Source organism: Micropterus dolomieu, linkage group LG11, assembly GCF_021292245.1.
Source record: "Micropterus dolomieu isolate WLL.071019.BEF.003 ecotype Adirondacks linkage group LG11, ASM2129224v1, whole genome shotgun sequence".
Classification (NCBI taxonomy): Eukaryota; Metazoa; Chordata; class Actinopteri; order Centrarchiformes; family Centrarchidae; genus Micropterus; species Micropterus dolomieu.
This window is the reverse complement of record NC_060160.1, coordinates 30,413,512-30,425,732: the sequence shown is the minus strand read 5'-3', so window position 1 is coordinate 30,425,732 and position 12,221 is coordinate 30,413,512. Positions and strand designations below refer to the sequence as shown.

Genomic DNA, 12,221 nt, shown 5'->3' with positions numbered 1-12,221 from the left:
TTCATTCATTACACAATATGAATAAGCTATGCAGACAGTTGTAAAGAAAGAACATCTTTTTCTTCTGTTCTCTACTTGTTATAGTTACACAGTATTAGGGGTGTGGGCTGTATTAAAAGTATCCACTGTTCTCCCATGCTCTAACACACAGTAACGATGAAATGTGTGCTGTTCTCACATTCTTCCTCTGTATGTACACATAAACAACAAGGCAGGGAAATATAAAAGGAATTTATTTTATTGTTTGGGTACATTATTGTTCAGTGTACATGCTCACATCTGAAACAAACTTTACGTGCTTGATAACTCTCCCACCCCGCAGACATCTACACGTCAATACCGATTTATATTCATAGTGGCAAGTGCTATGTAGCTCCACATAGGGGACACAGGAAGTGACATTTAACACCTTCATGCGGCGTCGGAACCGCGTAGCAAATTCACAGCCGCACCGGCAGAGCTCCAGAATATGCAACTCGGCCGGCTCACACGCGGACGCGCTTACAAGTGCGAGGGCCCGCCCAACGCTGCTTGCAGCTTTAATTTTGTTATTGTAACTAACATTTTCCTAAGTTTGACACTTTTATCACATTGCACATCAAAAAAAGTAATATAGAACCTTACAATAAGTAAATACTACATTTGTCGCTCATTGTAGTACTACTCTTCTGTCGCACAGTCACAAATGATTGTATTTCCATCACTTTTAGAGTCGAGTACAAATGCTTAGATACACAGGGAAACCGTTTAACATAATTTGTTATACACACACACACACACACACACACACACACACACACAGAGAATGCATTTTCAGATCAGTTAACAACACAAAACGAGACCATTAGCGTTTCTAGTGTAGTGTGGGTTACTCATTAGCAACACGTCCGCTAGCCTAGCTTGGCAGTGTATACAGTCATGGCCAAAAAGGAGAGAAGTTGACTTAGTCTGTGCGTTGTGTGTACCACACTAAGCATGGACAACAGAAACGAGAACAAAACTGTCTGAGGACTTGAGAACCAAAATTGTGGAAAAATAACTCCAGGTTTCAAGTCCATCTCCAGAGATCTATATGTTCCTTTGTCCACAGCGCGCAGCATTATCAAGAAGTTTGCAACCCATGGCACTGTAGCTAATCTCCCTGGCCGTGGACGGAAGAGAAAAATTGAGGAAAGGTTGCAACGCAGATTAGTCCGGATGGTGGATAAGCAGCCACAAACAAGTTCCAAAGAAATTCAAGCTGTCCTGCAGACTCAGTTCGTGCTGACACTGATGCACCCTATCTGTCGACATTTGAATGAAATGAAACGCTATGACAGGAGACCTAGGAGGACCCCACTGCTGACAGAGACATTAAAAAGCAAGACTACAGTTTGCCAAAATGTAATTGAATAAGCCAAAATCCTTCTGGGAAAACGTCTTGTGGACAGATGAGACCAAGATAGAGCTTTTTGGTGAAGCACATCATTCTACTGTTTACCGAAAACGGAATGAGGCCTACAAAGAAAAGAACCACAGTACCTACTGTCAAATATGGTGGAGGTTCAAAGATGTTTTGGGGTTGTTTTGCTGCCTCTGGCACTGGGTGCCTTGACTGTGTGCAAGGCATCATGAAATCTGAGGATTACCAAAGGATTTTGGGTTGCAATGTAGGGCCCAGTGTCAAAAAGCTGGGTTTGCGTCCGAGATCGTGGGTCTTCCAGCAGGACAAGGACCCCAAACATACTTCAAAAAGCACACAGAAATAGATGGCAACAAAGCGCTGGAGAGTTCTGAAGTGGCCAACAATGAGTCCAGATCTAAATCCCATTGAACACCTGTGGAGAGATCTTAAAATTGCTGTTGGGAAAAGGCGCCCTTCCAATATGAGAGACCTGGAGCAGTTTGCAAAGGAAGAGTGGTCCAAAATGAGGTGTAAGAAGCTTATTGATGGTTATAGGAAGCGATTGATTTCAGATATTTTTTCCAAAGGGTGTGCAACCAAATATTAAGTTAAGGGTGCCAATAATTTTGTCCAGCCCATTTTTGGAGTTTTGTGTGCAATTATGTCCAATTTGCTTTTTTTCCCCTTCTTCGTTTTGTTTCGTTCCAATATACACAAGGGGAATAAACATGTATAGCAAAACATGTGTTAATGCAATACTTTTCTGTGAGAAATACTTGATTTTCTGGAAAAATTTCAGGTGTGCCAACACTTTAGGCCATGACTATAGCTAAACATCACTATTTCAACACATTACGGCAAAACTACTCAACTCTAAATATTGCAGGGTAAGGTATCCTACTTAATTTTAGTGAATGTAAAAATGTCACCACAAAGTATGTAGGCCTACTTGCTCTGGCCTTTGCGTTTTTCCCAAAGTTGAACATTTTTCAACTCTCGGCGACCGGAAAGAAACACTCAGCGCCCAGCGTGAAAAAGACGCTCAGCACCTCGTCACGCTGCTCCTGTTTTTAACCAGCTTGTAAAAACGCAGTGCTCCAATTGCAAAAAGATGCTGGCGTCAGAAAAATCGCTTTGGTGGACACGGGCCCTAAGGGTTTTAAGTTCCTCCCGAAACGCTATGCGCCACATAGTGACCCCTTTAAGTATCACCCCACCACAGTAACAAGTACAATACAATGAAATTGGCCTTTTAGTAACTATTTAAGACACAATATCATAAAAAAAAAAAAATTATATAGGAGTCTATTTTTTAACACATTGTTTATTTTAGCAACAATGTTAAACCAAAATTAACTACTATTTCAATGACTTTTTAACATCCTAACTTTTTTTTTTTTTTTAAACCCTTTACAAGAACAACAACTAAGCAAACTAAATGAGAGGGTCACTATAAAATCCTTCAGTCCTACAAATGGGATTCACATTCCCTGTAAACCAAGTATCTCAGGGCCTGCTCCAGCAAAACTAAAACTAGGACTCCTTATTTTGTTGTTGAATTATTCAAGCTGACTGTGAAAGACATTTTTTCTTTGCATTTGGTTTTTGTGTATGTAATACACTGATTTATTTTGGCAATTCTGATTATTGCTATGTTTGTGTATGCAGTGTGGTGGTTATTACAAATGAGTGGGTTCATGACCTGGTTTTTAGCGCTGAGTCACGTATCCATGTGGGAGATTGTCCAGAGTAAGAGCACCCATTAACATTGTCATACGATGCTCCGGCTGACATGCCAAACATACAGGCAATCCGCTACAGAAAATGGCACCCCAGTAGTAGTAAAAATCTAACCTACCAAACTCTTGTGTGCTCAACATAACAGACACCACAACCCTGGTCATAAAATAAAAGAAGAAAACTGCACAAACATTTTCAGCCGACAAGAGCTGCAGATCAGCTGCAGCATCATGTCTGTGTCCGCCTGAGCGTCAGAGGAACATGATTAACAAGTTTTATTACCCGTTGTAATCAGCTGTTCCACTTGTTTTGGAGAAGAAGAGACTGCTGACTGATGAAAACTTAACTACAACTCTGGACCCAGTATTTAGCGTAACTCCATCAGCTGTTCACTGTTTCCATGCAATAAATTTAATGCCGATGTATGATCTCAGGCGGACATCGGCGAGACTTGTGTGGCTATCTGACTGTTGATTGTGATTTACTGGTTTGCAAACAAAGTGGAAAAGAGAGGAGCAGTTGTAGAAAAACAGCAGACATGCTCGATTTAACAGCAGTAGCCTCTACTCACCCATCCAGAAATTCACTGCAAGCCAAGCCCCACACCCCAAAGTTTCGGTACTTTAGAAAAGTACTACCCCCTGAGGAGGGACTTTTTGGGGGGTAAAAAAAAGATCCTAGAACTAAATTTAGACCCTGGTCCCTTTGGTGGAAACGCAGTAAGTTCCTCCAAAGGTTCCTAGTTCCGTGGTATTGTTCCTTGGTCGAAATGCGGCTAAACAATTGGAGGAATTGGTGGATCTCCTTGTTGGACTCTGTTGCCCTTAATGGCCAGGAGGACCACTTGCAAGGAACATTCCTCTCCCAGTAACAGGAAGCTCCTGGAAAACAGGCTCTCCCTGGTGGCCACAAGGGAAGCAAACTGGATTCAGCAGTCCCTAGAAAGGAGAGCTGCACCTTAGTTACCACACACCTTATCTTTACTCCACCATACAACACAATCACAATCCATGACATGCATGGGTTCTTGCCTGCCTGTTGCTGGGGTCGGTGTGGCACAGTCGTGTCGTCCCACTCTCACTAACAACTACATTCTTTAACAGGCTTATGCAACTGGTAGTTCATACAACAGAGCATACATGCGACAAAGACTGAGGGAAACAAGCAAGTATATATACACATGGTTAACAAGCTGGGAGGAGGTACACAGGTGAAAGACATGAGGCTAATGAGACATAGGCAGGCAGAGAGAGAGCAGGGGAAAACAGAGAGACTGCCAGGCAGAGTGATAACTGGGGGAACAGACATGACACAGGTTACTGAACACATAACAGATCACCAAGAACTGCAACCAACAATGAATATAGACTGAAGCAGGGATTAAAGAGAACAGAACAGACAAGGGCAAAAAATTTACATCTAGCAAACAGACAGAACTCAAGCATGATGGTACAGAACTAATACACGAAACTGGAACAGAACTGAGATCAGGAAAATACCAAAACACCACTAAACACCAACTGATGGATAATAACCAGATAAACAATAACATAGACTACATAACAAAGAAAAGACTGTGGTGTTGTGGAGCCTGATGGCTGAGCCTCAAAAGTGCTTTGAGGCTCGAGGCTGGATGAGTCTGTGGCTGAAGGAACTCCTGGGCTGCCTCAGCTCAGCATAGGGAGGATGAGAGGGGTTGTCCATGATGCTTTTCACCTTTCATCCTCCTCTCAGTTACTGCCTCCACACTGTCCAGTTCCGTCCCCACCACCAATTCTGATACTCATACAATTCTGATATTTTCTTACATAAACGTTTCCATTTGATGCACTGTACCAGAGTATAGCCTCAAGCTAATTTGCATCTGCAGTCCCTTGGCAGGTCATAGTTAAAAACAACACAACAATAAATGTGCTAAGGCTGACCAGTTCATTAGAATGTTCATTTTCATGCGTGCAATGTGTCTTTGACCTATATTTACTGAAATAAATGTATCAAAGAATCAGAAATAACAGTAATGACTATAATTATTAATAGGGGTGTGACGAGACACTTCACCCACGAGACGAGATTTTAACACTATTTTTAAGAAATCTTAAGTACTGAATTATATAAAAAATGTGAGCATTAAACACTTTAATTTCTGCATTCTAATGATTATTTCTGCACCAGTTTATGGTGAAAATGTTTTTATTTATGTAAAGAGAAACACAAAACTCAAGTGGCAGGTGAGAATTCAAACTCTATAGCCTAAGTCTACCAGAATCTAAGTCAAATGTCCTTTTTTAAAGTCTGCTGCTGACCTTTTGCATTCAATGATGGTTGGCAAACCAACTGCATACCGCCACCACCTGGGCTGGTGTGGAACAGTAGAGTGCTGCTGATCTGCCTGTCAGGTCAACATACTGCCCCCATGTTCATGTGCGGAAATACACCTCGCGGACGTGTAGCGTTAATTCCTGGGGATGTGCACAACCTACACTCCAAAGGAACGCAGGATACAGTGCGAGTGGTGCGGTTCAGTTGATTACTATCAGGGCGTATGCCGATGTTGCATCAGCTGGGCAGAGTTGATTCGCTCTGAGTCTATCTTATCAGTTATAATTACATTTGTATTTCACTGTCAATTGCGTGAGTCTCGCGAGACAGCTTTTTACCTGACGAGAAATATCGTCATAATGTTGTGTTCTTTTACACTGTAACCTCATCTAAACCAAACATATTGGGGTCTCTGCCCTTTCTCAGTACTGGATCATTTCCCTGAGATCTTTTTAATCTTCCCTCTCTTCTGTGTCTACTCATATTGTCCCACAGCCAGCAGAAAGCTTATGTTGACCAGCGCTGGAAGGATGTGCGAGTCGGAGATTTTGTCCGTCTGTCCTGTAATGAAATCATCCCTGCTGACATGCTGCTGCTATATTCCTCTGACCCTCGTGGGATTTGTTACATTGAGACTGCAAACCTGGACGGAGAGACCAACCTGAAACAGAGACAGGTGGTTTCAAACCTCCCATTGCAGGTAATACATGAAGTGGATCAGTAGGTGTAAGGTACTCCGGTTCCATCCCACTGCTACAAAAATTATCCCTGTCCTGTCCCAATCCAGAAAGAATTACTCAGGTCCCATCATGTTCCTGATTTTTTTTTATATCAGATAATAGCGTTTATTTATAATAGAAATTCATGTATAAAAACAGATTATGATTTCTGTCCTGCCTGTTACGTTGATTTTTTTTCCTATCTCAGCCCGTGATGATTAGTGAAAAAGTGTCAGCCTCTAGTTCAAGTCTTTGTCTTTCATATTTTTCACGTGACATCACATTCCAAGGAAGTCGCTCCCTTGGAGGGCAAAAAGACTTTATTTTCCACTGCCTGCCAACCAGGAAGCAAGTGATGCACTGTTACTTTCAGTTTGCCAAAATGCTGGATGGTCGTTGTGCTTTCAGATGCACTAATCGACGAGGAGCCAAGCCTGGACTGTGTTAGGTGAGGGATTCCACAGAATGTTAACATAAACATTACGACAGTCGAGCGCTGGCAGGGACCTGCCGTTTTTTAACGGTGGAAATACGGCAGTGCGGGTGCTGTATATGGGTGCCCAACTCTTTTTCTTGAGTTGAGAGCTGATCCAAATAAAATGTAACTGCTTTTGTGGCGTCTCTACGAGGGACTCGCTATCTTGGTCTGTTGTTTTGCCTTCCAGGTCATCGTGCATGTCACGTGACTGAAAACTATGAATTTTACTAATTTTCAGTCATTATTTTTGTATGTATTTATGTGATTTAGTGGTCCCTGCTTCCCAAGAACTTGAAATAGTTTAAAATTCCTTTTAAAAATTGTACTTAATTACATTTACGGAGAAGAAAAATCTATATGCAACAAACTGCAATTCACTGCGCATGATTGCGCAGCGTAAGACACAGGGCAAGGGCAGAACCTCTGAATGGATGCATCATGCTGCACCAGACTGCGCCAACAAAAAGTCTTCTGTCTTAGTGTGTTTGTCTAAAGCTACTTGCATACTGCTTAGATGGTGCCCAACTAACAGTAGTTGGTTTCAGTCTTTAGAATGTTCTGAAAACCATATGCTGTTCCACACTGCCCAGACAGGAACTGACCAGACAGACTTTTGTCCTACTTTTTCTTATTTAAGTCACAAGGTCGAGGCTGCAATCACTTTTTGGCAAGTGGAAAACTACCTGTTACTGGTTGTACTGGCCCTTTTTTATTTCAACAGGTTAAAAGGACTGGGTGAGCAATAATCAGCCATAACTCAAACGCTCATAAATTAAATCAATTAATTTTGAGAGGTGGAATCATTTTTTTTGGCAAGTGCAAAACTGCATGGCTATATGGGCTGTATTGGCCATTTAAATGTATTTCAACTGGTAATAGGCTTTGTGCATAAGTGTAGTGATGAACTTCTACTGTTACCAGAAGTCGGTGTATCAGTTTCTGGTTTACTCCCAGCCCAAAATTTCAGCGTTACTGTTTACCAGATGTCTCCAGGATCTGCCTAAAATAAGCTTCAGCAATGTCCATCGTATCGGTGATGCCTGGTCCCCTGCTGCAACAAGCAAGCGGAACAAGGGATTTAAACTCTACATATTGAGTTATCTGTACAACTACAAGGGTAAGTACAGCAGTTTTATGAAATGTGTCGTTGCCGGCTAGCGGCTAAGCTAGTTAGCGACGAGTTCATTTTTAGTGCAGTATAGAAGCTTGTTTTCTCAATTTTAAACGCAAACTGTTAGTTCTTGTGGTAGCTGTATTATTATGTTTATTATTATATTATGTTTGAATTCACTTTATGTACCTCTCAGTTTCTAGTAAAGATCATGTTTTTGTCGGGGCACTGTGCTACAGGTCCATGAGGAAAGCTGAGAAACCTCACAGTTTGAGTGTATGGTGAAGGTAGCTTATCAATCCTAGGATTGATAAGCCAATAGTTACCTCATTTACCCAGCATTCCTAATGTTCTTGGGGAACTAGCTATGGTAAGTTATGTTTAATGTAACTCTCAAATCAAGTGAAAACAGTTATGGTTGGCACGTAAGGATACCTAGCAGTTCCCCTGCGTTCTTATTCAAGTTCTTAGATTTTACTCAAGTCATTCAGTTAAGATGCAGTGTTGTTTTAAAGGTAACTTATTAGACTATTATGTTTCAAATGAAAAGCGATTTAGGATCTTGATTTAATGCAGTTGGCTCATTATACAATATACTCTAATCCAACATATAAAAATACATACGTTACTTGTTATGGAATGTTAGGTAAGCAAACCAAAAATATTTTACAAACAAGATAATGTCCTAAAAGGAATGGTTACCACACTGACCAAGCTGAGATAAATATTTACTATGACATTTTATTCATGCAGGTGATACTGAAGGATTTCTCCTCATGTGTTGCTGGAGCAGCCTTATGCAACCATCCTATGCTTTATATTTTCTTTTGTTTGTTAAAAGTTATGAGACCGCTTCAGTCGCGCAACTTTGAATTCATGAAGGACCAAGTTCGTTTAAGCTTTATTCTGTCGAGTTAACTTCTACTGCTTCCCCGAAGTTCGGACCCAACCATGTGGGTTAGTTGCGCCAGCAGCCCAAAGGACCTCAAACCCCACCAACCGAGCCAAGGTTAACAGCCATCACTGCAAGTTTTCTTCAACTAAGTCACCAGCCGAAGGGGCGGACCTCCCGGAGCAATTCCCTGGCAGAGAAAGCAACCGGCTGACTGCTTGTTAAGCCGACTCAACCAAGAATGCATGAAACTCAGCCAGCGTGAGGCCGCCGAACACCAACCGGCTGGAGAAACAACAAGCAGTAAAGAGTTGATATCCAATAGTCTGTTAATCCATTAGCTTTAATCCTTAATCATTCCAGCCTAAAACTCTTAAACAAATTTAACCGAGTTAGTATTATCATAACATATGTGCGCTTATTAGTTATCTTGCTCCTTATGAATCAAATTCTCCCCACAATAGAACAATTCAATTTACATTGAACTCCACAACATTCTCATTGTTTGCATCATGTTTGTTTAGCCATTGTTTATTTCTTTGATGTATATTTAACCGCATTTATATCCACCATTTAGTTAGTTAATAAATTTCACCGTAATCACAGGAACTGTGTATGTGTATTGTTTAGCTCCAGGTCACTGTAATGGAGGATTTACGCCTTCGGTATGAGATTGACTGACTGATTAGATTGATTCAAGATAATTAAACCGTTACTACTAACTGATCATTAGTAAATAATTGTATAATTATTCAGCTATACTTGAGGTTCCTAAAGCCTTGGGCGGACAGCAAATCTTTAAGTGGTGCCCTAACGAGGATTTATGAATTAATATTTCTGAAATATTAACTGATTTGCTTTACACAGCGCTCGGGCAACGAAGGAGTGGCTCCATAAAAAGCATTTCAAGGTCCTGGAGTGGCCTAGCCAGTCTCCAGACCTCAACCCCATAGAAAATTTGTGGAGAGAGTTGAAAGTCCGTGTTGCCCAGCGACAGCCCCAAAACATCACTGCTCTAGAGGAGATCTGCATGTAGGAATGGGCCAAAATACCAGCTAGTTTGTGCAAACCTGGTGAAGATTTACAGGAAACGTTTGACCGCTGTCATTGCCATCAAAGGTTATGTTATAAAGTATTGAGTTGAACTTTTGTTATTGACCAAATACTTATATAATTTACAAATAAATTCTTTAAAAATCCTACAATGTGATTTGCTGGATTTTCTCATTTTGTCTCTCATAGTTGAAGTGTACCTATGATGAAAATTACAGACCTTTCCTTTCTAAGTTGGAGAACTTAAGCAATCAGTGGCTGACTAAATACTTTTTGGCCCCACTGTATATATTATATATATTTGGTTTTAAAAGAAAGTTAACAAATACATGACTGTATGGGTCTCTACTAGAGAAGGTAAAGGTTTTTAAATTTTGGTTTGAAGAGCATATGACTTTGGCTGCACATGTAGGTGGTTAAAAGTGAATGTTATGAGAAATCTGGTTGGGTGTGAGTGGGGGGGCTGAGAGGGAGATAATGCTGCTAATTATGAGCTAACCGGAGCTAACCTCTGTCCATGTTTACTTCTGTACAACAGCGTGCTGCATGATGTCGTTTTATTCTTCTGCTCCTGTGGGTCACTTTCAGGCCGCAGACTATAGTGCAGAAAGAAAGCTATTCTTTGTTAGATTGGCAGGACTTGGAGATGAGGCTTTTTCTGTCGCATCTTTGTTTGGACACAGTGAGAAACATAAATTGATCTCCAAGACAGTTCTTCAGTTTCCGCATGACACAGGATTGTATGTAAGAATATATTTCAAACTTTTGACCTGTGGAGGGCAGTAATTTCCTTGCGTCGTAGTCCTGCCCACTGGCGATGCATGGAGAGACACAAGGAAACCAAGCCAGGAGAGAACGAACGGGGTAATATGTTTTTAGAGAAATGAAATGTCCTTTCCTCCAAAGCGTCACGTAAAGCGACATCCGTTTGTGATGACGGCGACAGCTGATCACAGCTGGATCAGCTGTCAGTCTAACAGCTGTAGAGACTTTTGATGGAGTTTTTGTCTGCACACATGTGCACTGGTGTTGGTACTAATAAAGTCTCCCAGTACTCAGTGCAGAGCAGCATGATTCTCTCTGTAGCTGTTACCTGTTTCTGTATGTCCTGCTCAGAGGCACAGGATCATTTCTACTGGCACAATGCTGATATTATCTGCATTTAGATTTATTGATTCTGAGGCTAAATGTTGGCCCTGTGGAAATTAAAATGATGTAACGCAAGTCAACGCTCAGTTTTAGGCTTTCCGTTTATTTCCTCTTCTGATATCCTTTAACACTACTGCATACACTTTATTTGAAGTCACATCACTTGCAAGTCAATCACTGCATTCCATCATATCAACCCAACGCTAGCGCAGCGCTTTATTCTTTCATCAGCTGATTTCATCAGATGCAGTCGGTGAGATGGCTGGATGTGCAGGCTTACTTTATTTATATATAGACTTTAGTGCAGTTTATTGTCCGACTCTTTAGGCTACATGTTGGCTATGTTTTATTGTTGTCTTTATGGACTAAACACAGGAATGATCAGCCTCACATGTGACTGAACAGAAATGAGGATAAATGATGTAAAACGTGTTTCTTGCAGACAGACTCTCCGACTCTCTCTGACTTTAATTGTCTCCATGATAAAAATTTATGGGAGAAAGAAAAGAAAGAAAAATTTTTCTAATAAATAAATAAAGTTGTGTGTGGGGCTTTTGTTATTCAGACCTACAATGATCTCAGATTTTAACAAGACAGTGAATCATAAAGCAAATCAAATATAAGACTTTGCAGTGATACACTTGAGTTTAATGTTATCTGTCCTGATGCATCAGATCAGCTGCAGCGTCCAATCAATATACCCAATAAGGGGGCGTGTCGGTCAGTAAAAGATGTACTGTACTGGCTGAGGTTGCTGACGTACTGCGGTAAGCGTGTCGACTCATTTCTGTTTCCGGTGCTTGTGTGTTGGTACCGCGTTGTGCTGCTCTCGCTAAATAACAGTTACATTTGTTAGATTACAGCAGCCAACTGTCCGCTAAACACTTATTCTTTACAGTAATTTTGCCTAAGCACTCACAGTTCTTTCCATCTTTTAGTGACTGCTGTTCAATCTCATAGTTGTTCTAAAGTTTTGGTAGCTGACGCTACAGTACTTTAGCTTAGCCGTTAGCGACTTTAGCTTAGCAGCTAGCGATGGCTTCTCCTTCTCCCTCTGTCTCTCCCACTTTCTCCTGCTCGGTGTGTCAGATGTTCAGTTACTCCTCTGCCTCCTTTAGCGGTAATGGTACGTGTAATAAGTGTAGTTTATTTATAGACATGGAGGCGAGGCTCAGTGATTTAGAAGTCCGGCTCCGCACCTTGGTAGATCAGTCTTTAGCTACTGTAGCTAGCCAGTCCCCGGTAGTCGGTGCGGAACGGCCTGAGTTAGCCTCTGGTAGCCGTCCCCCGGGATTTCCTGAGCAGCCAGGAAAGGGGTGGCTGGGTGACTGTCCGAAGGAGGAATAGTCGTAAGCATTCAAAGTCCACGGGGCACC

General features: G+C 41.4%; 1 protein-coding gene across 1 annotated transcript in view; it reads left to right on the top strand.

Moving 5' to 3' along the window:
* Positions 1 to 12,221, top strand: part of LOC123978513 (phospholipid-transporting ATPase VD-like) — a 54,381-nt gene that overhangs the window by 11,519 nt on the left and 30,641 nt on the right. The window contains exon 4 of the mRNA XM_046061751.1: positions 5,939 to 6,143. Coding sequence (XP_045917707.1) covers positions 5,939 to 6,143 — 205 coding nt within the window. The remainder of the gene's footprint in view (positions 1 to 5,938; positions 6,144 to 12,221) is intronic.